The sequence below is a fragment of the Gouania willdenowi genome, chromosome 6 (genome assembly GCF_900634775.1).
Source record: "Gouania willdenowi chromosome 6, fGouWil2.1, whole genome shotgun sequence".
NCBI lineage: Eukaryota > Metazoa > Chordata > Actinopteri > Blenniiformes > Gobiesocidae > Gouania > Gouania willdenowi.
Window position 1 is genome coordinate 27,439,392 of NC_041049.1, and position 16,532 is coordinate 27,455,923.

At 37.8% G+C, this 16,532-nt stretch overlaps 1 protein-coding gene across 4 annotated transcripts; it reads left to right on the plus strand.

Annotated features, from left to right (window-relative positions):
- The first annotated feature begins 1,725 nt into the window (after nucleotides 1–1,725).
- Nucleotides 1,726–15,829, plus strand: actr6 (actin related protein 6). Of its 4 annotated transcripts, none has more exons than XM_028451295.1 (11): nucleotides 1,726–1,910; nucleotides 5,045–5,169; nucleotides 5,244–5,312; nucleotides 10,033–10,156; nucleotides 10,244–10,379; nucleotides 10,793–10,849; nucleotides 10,941–11,039; nucleotides 11,117–11,195; nucleotides 12,684–12,855; nucleotides 13,159–13,297; nucleotides 15,451–15,829. In XM_028451295.1, exons 1-11 carry the CDS (start codon nucleotides 1,865–1,867, stop codon nucleotides 15,578–15,580), a joined length of 1,176 nt encoding a protein of 391 aa, XP_028307096.1. In that variant the 5' UTR covers nucleotides 1,726–1,864; the 3' UTR covers nucleotides 15,581–15,829. The 4 variants fall into 4 exon arrangements, with proteins under 4 accessions (XP_028307096.1, XP_028307095.1, XP_028307098.1 ...); XM_028451294.1 differs by having other exon boundaries at nucleotides 5,045–5,162; XM_028451297.1 differs by lacking the exon at nucleotides 5,244–5,312.
- Nucleotides 15,830–16,532: the final 703 nt, after the last annotated feature.

The following is a 16,532-nucleotide window of genomic DNA, read 5'->3' on the forward strand; positions in this document are numbered from 1 at the left end:
GGCGACCCTTTGAAGAGACTTGTTTTTGTTTACCTGTGAACTGTTTGTTTGTCTGTTTGTGTGGTTTTATCTTCGTGCATGCTTCTAGTTTTACTCTCCCTGTAGTTTGTGTCCGGCTCGGTGGTCGGTGATATATTGTCATTATTTTAACGCACGAAGCAGCTTTGACTGACGACTGTCTGTTTGGTTCCTGCGTAGCTTAGGCGTAGATAGGCTCATTAAAGGACGGAGACAGACACAAACATCTCGCTGATTCTCAGTGCTCCACCTCCACATGAATGAAGGTTTATGAATAATAGGATGATTATTTTAATGTGACTGAATGAAGTAAACAATGTGATTTTCTGACAAAAGCATTGAAAGAGACTTTTCCACTTTCTACTGGTGCTTGTTTTTATTGTTTAGTGTCAGATCTGCACTCATCGGGGGTATCACCTTTTACCAAGTTCACCTCAATTTTCCTTTTTTGACACATTTTTAGTGATAAGGGACCTAAATTGTGTGAAAAGGAATTCAGGTTCATTTAGAAAAAGGACTAACTTTTTACTCATCACCAAAAGTCATTTTTAAAAATTAAATATGACTTTAGTTTTAAACATTTCTCACTGGTTAGTAGAGATGCCCTTGTACTGATACTGGTATTGATATTAAATCCCATACCACAGTGTGTAGTCATGTGAAATGCTCCATTACTACAGATGTAATGAAGCCTCCACTAATCAGATTGGATCTAATATTGAGGCCGTTTGAGCAAAATAATTTGTTTCTGAATAAAGTTGGAGAACAAAGATTGATGTGGAAGTGTGTGAAAGAGAGCAGCACAGTCACTATGGTAACAGCCTAGGTGTACATACCTGTAATGTGTGTTGTATCAGATTAACGTGCGAGCACTAAAAGATGTTGACCTGGAATGCATCAACAATGCCAACAAAATGTTTCATTTTTTAGTGAGTATTGAGATGAATTTTGTCAGAAAGAAGAAAAACTACTTCCTCAGTAATTTCACTCAGTTTTTACCTCTTGATTAATGTCAGTACTATTTTTTTAACAGACTTTAGTTCACTCTTCACCAAAAATCATAAATGTATCTTTTTTAAACTAAATTCCCCTAAAATCTCACTTTTTCTCTCACCTAAAGTTCCTCGTCGGCGATGATGCAACTGGAGGATATCGATTGTTTTTTATGTTGATGTTTTTCTAAAGTGTTGGACTTTTTTAATAACACATAAAGCAATATGTACCACGTGACTGATACTGTATACAGTAATGTTTGGTCTGGCAGCTTGCCCTCACTGCACACACACAAGTCAGGGCTTTGTAATCTGTTTAACATTGTGTATATCAGTAAATAAACTCTGTCTTTAGTTTGTGAATGCTGTCATATTTCTGTCAAACTTTATTTAAAGCTCAGGAATCACAGCTGACTTGTAACTTTTATACTCTGAGATATCACAGAATATATGACCACAGGGCTACAAACAAAAATGTAGACAAATTCAATCATGTAATAATATTTTGATCATAAAATAATAATTATAACCAATTATCATTATTTATTGTTAAAACCATGAGTATTTATCAAATCAGAGATTTGGTTTGTTGGAAAATAACTAGTAAAGCATTAATTTACATCTTAAATTTGATTGGCTGTACGAGCTGTCAGTCAGCGTTTTTGAAAAGAGTCCGAGCCCGTGATTGGCTGGGATTTTTCAGCAATTGCGCATGAACTGAGCTGTTTGTCATACTGGTAGCTAACAATGATGCTAACTTCAACACTAAAATTGATGGAAAATACAATGAAATAAGTGTTGTGTTATTTTTGTGGACGAAGTCAACATTATAATGGCGACATTAGTCTTGGATAATGGAGCTTACACGGCTAAGATCGGATACAGCCAGGAAACGGTCCGGTAAGTGTTAGCACGGTGGCAAACGATGCTAATAACACACCAGAGTCCATTAAAAAAAGATAAAAGTTAACGATTTTGACCAATAAAGACCAAAATCAGCTTATTTTGGTAAACTTTTCTTTTTAAATTAAAATGAGAAAAAGACAGACATTTGCCTGAACTACAATATTTGGACATTGAAATTCTGGGACGAAAGGAAAAATACGAGGTTAAAAAGTGTAAGCATCATTTTGTTTCTAATTGTTTTCCCAATATTTATGAATTAGATGAAATAGAATTTAATACATTGAAAAAATAAAAATAATATGGGGTTTCTTTTCTTAAAAAAAAAAAAAAGTTAGAGAAAATGATAATATTGATATCAATATTTAAAGATTGTTGTATTTCTGTCTTCTACACTTTTTTAAATTCTAAAAAGAGTTATAAAAAAATGTTTACTCTCAATTACATCTGCAAAGGAGATTAAGAAAAAAAAATAACCTGCGTTTATTCGTTTGTCTGTTAGCAGGATTACATCAAAAGTTTTTTTAAAAAAAAATGGATTTTTGACATAATTTTAACCAAAGACAGACTTTAGGCCATGGAAAAGTCTATTGAATTATTGACGGGATTCTTATTAAAAGAATAAATTGGGGTACCCAATACATTTAGACCTACTGTACGGTTATTATTGGAGATATATTTCTACTAAGGCTTTTAAAGTGCTAATGAATCTGATCAGGGTACAATGATCAGATTCATTGATTCAGGGAACTGCAGCAGAGCTCTCTGACTGATGATTATTAAAACATGTGGCATAATAACAATAATGATGTTAAAACTACAGGTAAAAGCCAGTAAATTAGAATATTTAGAAAAACCTGATTTATTTCAGTAATTGCATTCAAAAGGTGTAACTTGTACATTATATTTATTCATTGCACACAGACTGATGCATTCAAATGTTTATTTCATTTAATTTTGATGATTTGAAGTGGCAACAAATGAAAATCCAAAATTCCGTGTGTCACAAAATTAGAATATTGTGTTAGGGTTAAATTTTGAAGATACCTGGTGCCACAAACTAATCAGCTGATTAACTCAAAACACCTGCAAAGGGCTTTAAATGGTCTCTCAGTCCAGTCCTGAAGCCTACACAGACATGGGGAAGACTTCAGATTTGACAGCTGTCCAAAAGGCGACCATCGACACATTGCACAAGGAGGGAAAGACACAAAAGGTTATTGCTGAAGAGGCTGGCTGTTCTCAGAGCTCTGTGTCCAAACACATTAATGGAGAGGCAAAGGGAAGGAACAACTGTGGTCAGAAAAAGTGTACAAGCAATAGGGATCACCGCGCCCTGGTCAGGATTGTGAAAAAAAACCCATTCAAGAATGTGGGGGAGATTCACAAGGAGTGGACAGCTGCTGGAGCCAGTGCTTCAAGATCCACCACCAAGAGACGCTTGAAAGACATGGGTTTCAACTGCCGCATACCTCATGTCAAGCCACTGTTGACCAAGAAACAGCGCGAAAAGCGTCTCACCTGGGCTAAGGAAAAAAAGAGCTGGACTGCTGCTGAGTGGTCCAAAGTCATGTTTTCTGACGAAAGCAAATTTTGCATTTCCTTTGGAAATCGAGGTCCCAGAGTCTGGAGGAGGACAGGAGAGGCACAGGATCCACGTTGCCTGAAGTCTAGTGTAAAGTTTCCACCATCAGTGATGGTTTGGGGTGCCATGTCATCTGCTGGTGTCGGTCCACTCTGTTTCCTGAGATCCAGGGTCAACGCAGCCGTATACCAGCAAGTTTTAGAGCACTTCATGCTTCCTGCTGCTGACCTGCTCTATGGAGATGGGGATTTCAAGTTCCAACAGGACTTGGCGCCTGCACACAGCGCAAAATCTACCCGTGCCTGGTTTACGGACCATGGTATTTCTGTTCTAAATTGGCCAGCCAACTCCCCTGACCTTAGCCCCATAGAAAATCTGTGGGGTATTGTGAAAAGGAAGATGCAGAATGCCAGACCCAAAAACGCAGAAGAGTTGAAGGCCACTATCAGGGCAACCTGGGCTCTCATAACACCCGAGCAGTGCCAGAAACTCATGGACTCCATGCCACGCCGCATTAACGCAGTAATTGAGGCAAAAGGAGCTCCAACCAAGTATTGAGTATTGTACATGCTCATATTTTTCATTTTCATACTTTTCAGTTGGCCAACATTTCTAAAAATCCCTTTTTTGTATCAGCCTTAAGTAATATTCTAATTTTGTGACACACGGAATTTTGGATTTTCATTTGTTGCCACTTCAAATCATCAAAATTAAATGAAATAAACATTTGAATGCATCAGTCTGTGTGCAATGAATAAATATAATGTACAAGTTACACCTTTTGAATGCAATTACTGAAATAAATCAAGTTTTTCTAAATATTCTAATTTACTGGCTTTTACCTGTATTACTACTGTTAATTAGTTATATTCATGTCTTAATTGGATTAATGTCACAGAAAAATGTTAATATAGATAACAGGGTTGGGTCCATAATTGATCATTAATTACATCTATGGTCTAATTGTAATTGTAGTTTTCAAAATTTGTTGCTGTCGTAATTTTTATTAAATTGTAACTGAGTTGAGATAATTGACATTGTAATTGCCATGAACATTTTATAAAAATTGTCAATTATAATTGGACGCAAAACTGATGAACCATGTGACAGTTCTTTGTACAGTTCCACACATATGTAGTTAATAGTTATAAAAATTTGCTTCATATCAAGCTTTCCCACATTTGACCATTTAAAAAATTTAAATTTAGGGGTATACTGACATAAAAAAGGTGCAGATCCCCACACCAAAATGATTAAAACCAATATTTTCATTGATTAGGAAGCCTAACAAGACAACCATATTTATTTCAGGAATTGGGATTAATTGTAATTGAACTTTAGTAACTGAGATTGTAATTGTAATTAACGTTCTGAGAATTAAAAATGTAATTGACCAACCCTGATAGATAATTGGTTACTTCATATTACAAATACAATAACATATATTTAAAGCTACAGCTTTTTATAATGTTCACTAAAACTAAAGCAGTGAAAAAAGGAGGTGTAACCTTCATTGATTTCCTTTTCTTTGCTTGTTCTCTCTCAGCGTCATCCCAAACTGCCAGTTTCGCTCCAAAACGTCCCGCCTCAAAACCTTCACAGCCAATCAGCTGGAAGAGATCAAAGACCCATCCGGGCTTTTCTACATCCTCCCTTTTCAGAAGGTCAGAGGTCAGCCACCTGTGCTCCAGGTTTCTGCCCAATCCCAGCCCTGTGATCACTGTGTGTGTCTGTGTGCGTTTCAGGGTTACCTGGTGAACTGGGACGTACAGAGGAAAGTGTGGGATCATCTGTTTGGGAAGGAAATGTTTAAGGTGCTCAAACATCATCCATTAATGTGGGCAGTAGGCTTTACATCGACCTGATTGGCTATATCGGAACGGCCGATATTTTGCATTTTATGCAATTAATGTGATTGCCTGTAATGTCTTCATTTGCCGGTTCCTAAGAAATCTCCAGTGACGTGTCAAAATGACTATTGTCCTGTGGCCCTCGCGTCTGTTCTGATGTAGACTTTTGAGCGGCTTGCACTGGACTTCATTAAGAGCCAGATCCCTGCTGTGTCGATTCGCTCCAGTTTGCGTACAATGAAAACAGGAGCGTTGAGGATGCGATCTCTTTTGCTTTGAACTCTGTATACCAACATTTGGACAATGCTAAATCTCACGCGAGAATGTTGTTCATTGATTACAGCTCTGCATTTAACTCTCTTGTCCCAGGTAAAGTGGTTGAAAAACTCATGTCTCTTGGTCTGAGTGATGCTTAGCATAAGTGGATTTTTGGCTTTTTAACTGGTAGATCACAGAGAGTAAAAATCTATGACTGTCTTTCTGACAGTGTTTGTGAATACTGGATATCCTCAGGGGTGCATTTTAAGTCCTTTGCTTTTTACTCTGTACACTCATGATTATGCGGCTTCTTCTGACTCCAATTTGATCATCAAATATGCTGATGATACCAACATTATTGGTCTCATCACTGAGAATGATGATTCATGTTATAGAGCAGAAATCAAAAATGTTGTTCAGTGGAGTAAAGAAAACAACCTCCTGCTGAACACATCTAAAACATGTGAACTTGTTTTTGATTTTAGTCATGGTAACTCTCACACGCTTGTTGTCATTGATAACTCTCAAATGCAAATTGTTGAGGAGTGCAAGTTTCTGGGTTTAACTTTGTCTAGTGACCTGAGATGGGACAAAAACATTAATCACATTGTCAAGAAAGTTTGTCAGCGTCTCTTCTTTCTGCGGAAACTCAGGGAATTTGCACTAGAGAAAGTCTGCTTGTTAACTCTATGACTGTGTGGTTTGGTAACATCACAGCCAAAGAAAAGAGAGCTCTGAGCAAGGTGGTCCGCGCTGCAAAAAGGACTGTGAGCTGCCTGTTCTGGAGGGTCTTTATGACTCTTCTGGTACTGGCCACCCTGGTAAAGCCATGCTCCAGCTCCGTCCCTCCGGGAGAAGATATCTTTCATTGTGATGCAGGACATCTCGCCACATTAACAGCTTCTTCCCACAAGCTGTAATCAGAGTGAACAAAAGCACTTTGAAGGCTGTTCTTGCACTTTTATCGATGTATTGCTTTATTATTGGATTGTTTTTAAGTAGGTTATACGTGTGTTTTTATTACCTCACTTCATAGTGTATTATGTTTCCTTTTGAACTTTTACTGTTAATTTATTTTGTCTATTTTGGTGTTTGTTGTTGCTGTCTCTGGTGCATACCGGTGTATTTTGAGCAAAGGGCAAAATTCACGTAGTTCAGTGTGGTCTGCCTCCGCAGCTTCATTTCTAACTCTCTTGTAGCCGACACAGCTGTTGTTCAGCGACTAAATTAAATGGTTTAGCTCACATTTACACATGCAAGTGCTCGGTCTGCATCGCATTTTAAAAAGCGGAGCCATGACTCTCGTGCGTGCAATGTTATGTTCAGGTCCTTTATGGAAATAGCCAACTCTTCCACTTTCTCACAGTCACAAGGATGCGTTTAGGTCCCAAAACATGGTACCATTGGTTTTTCTGTGAACCTGTATCAGGTAGTACCGAAGGAATTTGGTCGTTACCTAAGAAACAACCCAACTTCATATGATCGGATCGGTGACCTTTTTTTTTAAACTCACTGATCGGTGATCGGCCCAAAAATCCTGATCGTTCTGTATAAAGCCTAGTGGGCAGTCCGTCAGACACACCATGACCAGCCAATCCCATTTCTACCCTTTATAGAGTAGCTAAACCCCAAAATCACTTTGTTTATGCTGAAGACAAATGTATTTGATTATGAAGTTGTGTTGTCGATTGATCGCAGTCTACTCTTGACATTTTACTAAAAATATTTTAATTAGGTGTATTTTGTTGTAAAATGTAAGAGTGACTGCCCTCTACCCAAACTACCACTGAGCCCCGCCCCTCCTATAAAAACTAGCATCTGTGGACTCTGCAATATGTGGAGAGTTGGACTGAGATCATTGTGAATAGAGGTATACTGAGTATTGAATAGGTAATTAGCATAGCATAGATTGTTCTTTGTAGATTTTATAGGCTTATCCAGCCTAGACGCACGTCAGCCAGAATCGCAGGGTTTAGTTACTCTTTAAGTATCTGTGTGATCCCATTTTTTTAGTGTTTAAGTGTTTTTTGCTCTTTTTCGCTTTTCTCCATCAGATTATTTGGTTCAGAGTATCTACTAATCCAGATCAGTAGTGTTTCCCATAGATTTATATGTTTGTGCTGCAACAATATCATAAAGACAAATTGTGGGTAAACGAGTCCAGAGGTATAAACATCTCAAACTTATGTTACATTAAGGGCTACTTATTTACCGAAAATGGCCCAAAAGTCAGATTTCGGCTTTTGACTGACACACTTGTTAGGCTAGAACAGTGTGGCTGAACCAGGAAATTGAAAAGAGCAAGTTAAAATACTGAAGTTGGCGCATGCATGCCTGGATATGGAGTGATTCTATACGCAGAGTGGTTTGATTTCAGTTCGATCTGAGCATTAAAGTGTCCGCGAAGCAGAGTTTGAGATGAAGCATGGAGGAAAAACAAAAGGAAGTTCAGGCACAGTGGGATACATATTACTGTGTGATGCGTTGCCATGGAGATGCTCACCCTCAGTATTGGCTGACAGGCAAGGCTCAGTCGGTCACACGTCTCCTAGATCTTCTGCATTTAATCACGATTGTCTTTGGTCCGCCTTATAAATATTGTTGCTTGAAAGGGAGAAAAAGGCAGCGCACACAATAAATAATTAGGGATGTCCCAATACTACTTTTTCACTTCTGATACGATACCGATATTGCAGCTTTAGCTATTTGCTGATATCGATGCGATGCGATATCAACACGAATCATACATACTTTTATGATGTATTTTGTAGTGTGGAATGTTAGAAAAGGCTTGATCAAGTGATGTTACTCAAACAGTGAACAGTAGTCAACAACAGTAGGTATGAGAAAAACTGAGCCATTTATTATTAACCAATTGGTTACATAAATGTTAACCTTCAACATAATATCTACAGTGTTCTACAATTGAATAAATATAATATATATCGGAGATTATAGATGCAGTCCGATAAAATCCAATATTCGTTTTCTGGCGTATATCGGACCGACATCCAATATCAATATCGGATCTAGAAATAATGGTGAGATACACAAATTAATGGATGCGCAGAACCCGTTTGGAGACGTTCACAGCACAGGAAACAAAGTAGAAATGTAATGACGCATGAGCAGGACACATGAACTTATATTGTGTTTTTATTTTCATAATTTGACAAACTTTTAGAAGTCCACCAGTTAGTTATAGGTCTGTACATTATTATTTAATGTACACCAGTGCATTCAAGGGCTCAAGTTAAACATTCATTATTTTTTTTATTTTGTTAATTTTTTGGAATGTTGGTCATGTGCTAAATAAGTGGTGGCCTAGTGGTGAAGGACGCTGGGCTTGTGATCGGAGGGTTGCCGGTTCAAGCCTCACCTGGGCCGTCACTGTGGGATGTTGAGCAAGTCCCTTAACCCCGCACTGCTCCCCAGGCGCCACAAAATGGCTGCCCACTGCTCCTCAGGGATGGGTTAAATGCAGAGGACAAATTCCATTAATGTAATAACATTACATGGCCAATTAAAGGCGAAAGCCCCGATTTAATCTTAAATATTTTCATATATGTGTTTTAAGCATTATTATTAATGGATACAATTTCAATTAGATAATCGATTAATCCTTAGGTGAAAACAGACTTTCTCATGCAAGGTGAACACCTGGCTGCCTGTTTAAAAATCTGTATAAATGGACCAAAACCATTGGACTTCCTTTACGATGAACCCTTGGAAACCATGAAAAATGCCCTGTGAATGAATGCAAACCATACACTCTAATTTATTTATTCAGCCTTAATTTTATGTATTTAAAAAAAAATGTTTTAAATAATTTAAGCACATTTTATTTACCTTATGCACCTATATTTAGTATGTAGTATGTATTTCTATAATGGGAGGAGCTTAAGTAGAGTTGTCAATTATGGCCAAATGAGTATGTGTTTGAAGGTTGGATGTACAAAGAGGTGTACATACTCTGTACTCTGTAGTGTTATAAAGGGGTTTATTTGTGGGTGCAAAGTAAAATAGCGTGTGCGATTTTCCTGGTTTAATTCTATGGGACATGCGCATGATAAATTGATAAAGTTTGCACCAATGTTTGCTGGACTTAAGCAAATAGATAATAAATGTCATCCCCTGTCCTTAGACCCTCCTTCGGCAAGAAAAAACTCATAAAACCCAGTGGCAAAATTAATTACACACAAACATGTCATGTACATCCAAGGTGCACGTTAGGTTATAAACACGTGGTGAAAATATCAGCGTTTATAATGCTGTGTGAACTGAGACATACCTTGGGCTGTTCATACTAGAGCTGCAATTAACGATTATCTTTGTAGTCGACTAATCTATTGATTATTTTTTCAATTAGTCGCAATTATTTTTTCTTATTTTAAGCATCTTTTGGGCTGCTTTTGCTTCCATTCAGGTGGATTTTGCAGACACCAGCATCGTCATCACTGAGCCCTACTTCAACTTCTCCTCCATCCAGGAGTCCATGAACGAGATCCTGTTTGAAGAGTATCAGTTCCAGTCAGTTCTCCGGATCAACTGTGGGTCCCACATCCTCCTAGTGCCACGATTGACCGATCTAGGGTTTTAATACGCTTTCTGCTGTCTCTACCCTTTGTGTGGCTCAGCCGGCTCACTCAGCGCTCACCACTACTTCCATACCAAACCCTCGGAGCTCTGCTGCCTGGTGGTCGACTCCAGCTTCTCCTTCACCCACATCGCCCCCTACTGTCGCAGCAAGAAGCTGCATGAGGGCATTCGCAGGTGTGTGTTCAACACCGTCATTACAAGTCACTAAACATGCTTTTTATACACACATTTGTGTTTGTAAGCGATCTGTTCATACTTTAAGTTGGGAATTGTTTTTATTTATTTTAATTTTTATCGTTATAGAGATAAATACCAGAATTTATCTGGATAATTTTTTGTCTATATTTCCCGTCCTGTTGCTGCTTCACTTTTTTTTCACATTACAACAAAAACACTTCCATTGAAGCTACGCATTCAGTTGCAGTTTGTACATCATCTGTGCTTAGAATCATCCACAGGATAATATGATGACCAGTCTGACCCTAACAGCAGCTGTTTTGAGTGCACAGTGTGATCAAAGGAGAAGAATGAGGGTTTACTGAGACTGCGACAATAACAAACATCATTGTTCTTGTTTTTCTGCTCAGGATCAATGTTGGAGGAAAACTGCTGACTAATCATTTAAAGGAGATCATCTCATACCGGTGAGAGAGAGAGAGTGTGTGTGTTGTGTGTGTTTCTCTTCATTCATGTGTGTGTGTTGGTTTCTTTTTATTTGTGTGCGTGTGCTCTCAGGCAGCTTCACGTCATGGATGAGACTCACGTAATAAACCAGGTAAAGGAGGACGTGTGCTACGTGTCCCAGGATTTCCTCAGAGACATGGAGCTGGCTCAGTAAGCTGACACTGACCCTCACTGACAATCACTGACCATGACTGACTGACTGACACTGACCCTGCTGTCTGTTTCAGGATGAAGGGAGAAGAGAACACTCTGATGAGGGACTACGTTCTGCCAGACTTCAGCTCCATCAGGAAAGGCTTCTGTAAGGTGGGATCCCTTCCCGTCTCACTTCCTGGAATGTACAGCTGTGTGTGTGATTACTGATTTATGTAAATAGTGAATTGATATCTTTTGAAATTGTGTCAATTGATTAAAAAAATTATAATAATTAATGGCAAACCATGCAGATTTCCATGGTTTTGTCTTTGTTAAAGGTCAGTCTGTTATTACATGAAGTATTACTTTGTTAAATAGCAAAGATAGTCCATTAAAAAAAGAGCACAGTGAATCTAACCTATGGGTTTATAAAATTTCAGTGTCAATATGAGAAAAGCACCGTATTTTTCGGAGTATAAGGCGCACCGGATTATAAGGTGCACTATCAATGAATGAGTCTGACCGGGTCTATTTTTATACATAAGGCGCACCGGTTTGTTGTTATTATTATTATTATTATTATTATTATTATTATTATTATTATTATTATTATTAAGGCTCATTAAGCGGAACAAAATAGTCAGGTAAGTCAAACTTTATTCAACTCATTAACAATAACTCTCAACATTGTTCAGGTTTAACACATAAAATACAGAACATTACACTCACTTTTTCAGTTCAGTATGTTGAAGCACAGTACAGGTACATATCACTCCACGAGGCGTCTGACTACGGTAGCCCTGAAGCGCCAAAAATCAATCAAGTAGTGCAGCTTCATAGTTTACCAAAATTGTACTAAAACATTTTGACATATTAATTTCATACATAAGGCGCACCTGATTATAAGGCACACTGTTGATTTTTGAGAAAATTAAAGGATTTTAAGTGCGCCTTATTGTCCAAAAAATACGGTACAGAATAAATGTAAACCTTGAACATTCAAATGTAGTCAGATACAAACTAGTGCTCTTACATTCAGCTGCTGAGTACCAGCGGTCTGTGCACATTACTGCATGAGAGAGCAGCTCTCTGATTATTATTATTATTATTATTATTATTAATAATAATAATAATAATAATAAAAAATATAATGACAGTATTGTCCCAGGGTGGCAGTGTTGCACACACTCCCACTTTTTGATAGTCATTCTGTCAGTCTAAAATATGGCTTTGAAGTGCATCTGGACCAAGATGACTTGTTATTGGATGAGTTCAACTTTTAATTCCACCTTGTCACAGCATGCAGAGTAAAGTCGTAAAGTCATTTTCCTCAGTTAGGATTTCAATTTTATCCTTTGCGAGATTAAACCTTACTGCTTTGCTTACATCTTTCCAGCACTTAGTGTTTCATCAACAGAGTATCCTTAGACACATGGAAGACAGTCTTTGATAAACATTTAGTACATCTAGCACTCTCACTTTCATTTTCATGGAAATGCACATTTTTACTAGTTTTCTTAAGTTTTCCTGTGTTTTTTCAATAAATTTTGATTTTTTTAAAGTAACGATTGATAATATTTTTAACAATGCAGAAAATTTGACACAAGTTATTGCGATACTATTCACAGGTCTAGTATTTTATTTTTCTTCCTGCCACAGCCTCGAGAGGAGATGGTTCTCAGTGGGAAGTATAAAACCGGAGAGCAGATCCTGAGGTTGGCAAACGAACGCTTCGCCGTCCCTGAAATGCTCTTCCATCCATCTGACATCGGCATCCAGGAGATGGGAATTCCAGAGGCCATCGTGCACTCTGTCCAGGCTCTGCCTGAAGGTCAGCCTCAGGGAGAAAAGTTGTGTGTGTGTGTGTGTGTGTGTGTGTGTGTGTGTGTGTGTGTGTGTGTGTGTGTGTGTGTGTGTGTGTGTGTGTGTGTGTGTGTGTGTGTGTGTGTGTGTGTGTGTGTGTGTGTGTGTGTGTGTGTGTGTGTGTGTGTGTGTGTGTGTGTGTGTGTGTGTGTGTGTGCGTGCGTGCGTGCGTGCGTGCGTGCGTGCGTGCGTGCGTGCGTGCGTGCGTGCGTGCGTGCGTGCGTGCGTGCGTGCGTGCATGTCAGTCACACTCACTCATGTGTGCTCTCAGAGATGCAGCCTCACTTCTACCAGAACATCGTGTTGACTGGAGGAAACACACTCTTTCCAGGCTTCAGGGAGCGACTGGAGGCGGAGCTACGCTCCCTCGTGCCCGCCCACCTCCCTGTTTCCATCCTGCTTCCTTCAAAGTAAGAGCCCACCATCACACGCATTAACCCAAAGCAGCCTTGGTTTCAGCTCATGATGTACATGATTACTGCTGCTGCATCGCATCCTCAGCCAGTGGACCTAACCCCAGGGATGACACCTAAAGTAAAATATTTAATCATAGAAACAAACTAATAGGCATACATCACGCATTTTTGATTTACATTTTGATTTCTAATTTTTTTCCTCTTTGAAGGATATCAGTTGTCTAACCACCTTTGTGTGTTTGCCGTCTGGCACATTTAGAAGTCAGCCAGCATTTCACTGCAGGAGTGAGATCAAACTTCTTAAAGGGACTGACCAAGTGGATTCTTATTAACTTATTATAGGACTATTAAAGGACAAGGATAGCTCATTTTAAAACTAAGGGTGTCCCAATACAACTTCTTCATATCTGATACTGATATTGCATCCTTGCATGTTGGCCAATCCAACATCAGCGTAAATCATTACTAGGAGTGTGACGATATCTTGATACGACGATATATCGCGATGTTTTTCCGCACAATCGATTTTCGATATGCTCCTGCTAAGTATCGATTTTTTTAAAAAAAAATTTCAAAACCTTTTCTGCTTTTTCACTAAAATGTGCAGGTATGTCTTCACAAAAATTTTGTCACTGTTTGTTGAAAGAAACAATATATTGTTTACTGGAATATTGCACTATAATGGTGTCACTGGTGAAGAAAGACCCTTTTTTTTGTTTATAGAAAGCACTATTGGAGATACTTATTCGTTTACATTGGTATGTTGACACTTATTTACAGAAATGTTGCACTAAAATAGTGTCACTGTTCATAGGACACTTTTTCAATTTATTGTCTTTCAGATATATAAAATAAAAATTGTATTTTTTCACTTAATCTTTTTTTTGTTATATCATAGATTATTGTAGATTGATTTCTGTCCAATATATTGATAATCGCACTATAGTCATATTGTGAGATAATCGTTTTGGTGAGCTTTGTATCACGCATTGTATCGTGAGGTTCCAAGAAGTTCCTACCTCTAGTCATTACTTATTTTTGTGTGTGTAAGAGAACAATAGTCAGCAACAGTAGGTATGAGAAAATATTATCTATCTATCTATCTATCTATCTATCTATCTATCTATCTATCTATCTATCTATCTAAGGAGCAGAGTCTGTGATGGACTAGTCTGCTTAAATCAGAGATTTTGGATGCAGGTCGACATATTATGATACTCGGGTTTTATTGGACCAGTATCAGATAACTAATGGGCGACGGTGGCTCAGGTGGTAGAGGGGTCGTCTATAACTGTCTATTTGTCGAAGTGTCCTTGGGCAAGACACTGAACGTGAGTGTGAATGGGTGAATGAGCTGATATGTAAAGCACTATATAAATCAATTCCATTTACCGTCTATATCGGATCTGGACATCTCTATTTTAAACTACTGTAGATGACAGTTTTGTTGCATATGGGCTGTAGATGACATTTTAAAGGTCACTTGTCTTGTAGGTAAAGTAGGGCACCAATCTACTGTCACATGACAAGTTCAGATTTTGTTAAGGAAAACCGAACCATATATCACTAATGTAAATGGTTAATCATTCTGTTATTGGTAAGTACAAAACATGTCCAAATTATTATTGTTTTTCTGAAAGTTTGGCTAAATATGAAGCAAATATAACTGATAAAAGATGGTGGTGTCCACATGCACCTTTTCTGAAAATGAATATGAAATAAAATTACTTGGAAAGCTATTCATCATGAGAAGTCAAGTTAAGGTAGGGATGTTTGGTATTTATCTTTACTCGCACACTAAATATTTTTGCCATGTAGGCGCAAATGCGAGTGAAATACTCCCACTGTAGTGTAGAGCCCTGCAGAGGAAGAAGAATAGATCTGTTCCTGTCCTTTGTTTCTGACAGCCTGTACAGCAGCTCTTTCTTTTTCCTAATGTGTAAAAAGAACTTGTGTTCCATGCATAAATGATCTTCTCTGAGACTGGGAAGCGTACTGAGGTCATTGCTTCCAAAGACAGTTCAGACTTTTGAAACATTGAGACGGATGACGTTTCTGGATCTTTAGGAGTAGAACGTGACGGGTGCCAGGAAGGTGTATGGTCGATTGTGGGTTGCTCTGACGTGTGTGTGTATGTGGTCCTGCAGTCCGGTGTGTTACTCGTGGGAAGGAGGGAAGCTGCTGGCTCACAGTCCAGACTACGAGGAGATGGTGGTGACCCGGGAGGAATACGAGGAGAACGGACACTGTGTCTGCGAGGACAAGTTTGATATCTGAGCCGCAGAACCAACAGATGTGACACACAGTCACCTGAAGACAAAGCAACACATTCTGAGACTGTGTTTAAAAAAACCTTCTCTGAGGTGTTCAAACAAACCCAATGTCTGCTGAGCTTCTCCCTGACTGTCCAGGTCATTTACCAACTGTACAGTACCTGTTTTCTTTCTGTTTGTCTTTAGGAAAATTCTTTGCAGTGTATAAATCAAAGTTTTGTATTTTGTTTCTCATTAAAATTGTTTTTCACATGTTTTTTTCCATGTTTAATGAAAACCTCCATATCACATTTAAAGCCCTGACTTGAACAAACAGGCAAATCAGAGGTTTTTAAACTTTTCAGGGCTGAGGATTGGGATCATTTACATTTTTCAAATACAATTATGTTTTCAATTATGCATGTTTGATTACAATTAAATTATGGTGATCAGATTTTTTTTCCAAATTACAATTAGTAGTTTCCTCCAAAAGTAAATTACAATTATGTTCTTAATTACTAAAGTTCAATTACAGTTTAACTAACTTTTTTTATATGGAGCTTAAAAAGAGACAACAGGGCACTAAAGTACTTTACTAATGATCTGATGTATCTCTAGTATGTAATTGGTGTATTGCGTATGTTTGTAATTTATAGGCCAGTTGTGATGGTTACAGCTAAAAACCTATAATGTCAGCATTTATTATCACATATTTCTATTTGTACGAATGGGGTATTATTAAATAGTATAGATATAATAATAACAAAAATAGCTACTTTAGTTAAAATAAAACGCAAATGCTTTACAAAAAAATAAATTTTTTTCAACGAAAATATAAATGTACAAATAAAATAGTGAATTATTTTGTTTTATACTTTATTGAATGAATACAAAATATATAAATAATTTAATATTTGATAATTAAATAAAATGTTTGAAATGTAAGATTTAAAATTGAAATATAGTAGATTAAATTA

Excerpts from the sequence above, each read along its gene's own strand:
- actr6 (XM_028451294.1), top strand. The coding sequence starts at position 1,843 with ATGGCGACATTAGTCTTGGATAATGGAGCTTACACGGCTAAGATCGGA. Across the intron at positions 5,313-10,032 it reads TTGGGAAGGAAATGTTTAAG|GTGGATTTTGCAGACACCAG; the intron begins GTGCTCAAACAT and ends GCTTCCATTCAG. Across the intron at positions 10,850-10,940 it reads AAGGAGATCATCTCATACCG|GCAGCTTCACGTCATGGATG; the intron begins GTGAGAGAGAGA and ends GTGTGCTCTCAG.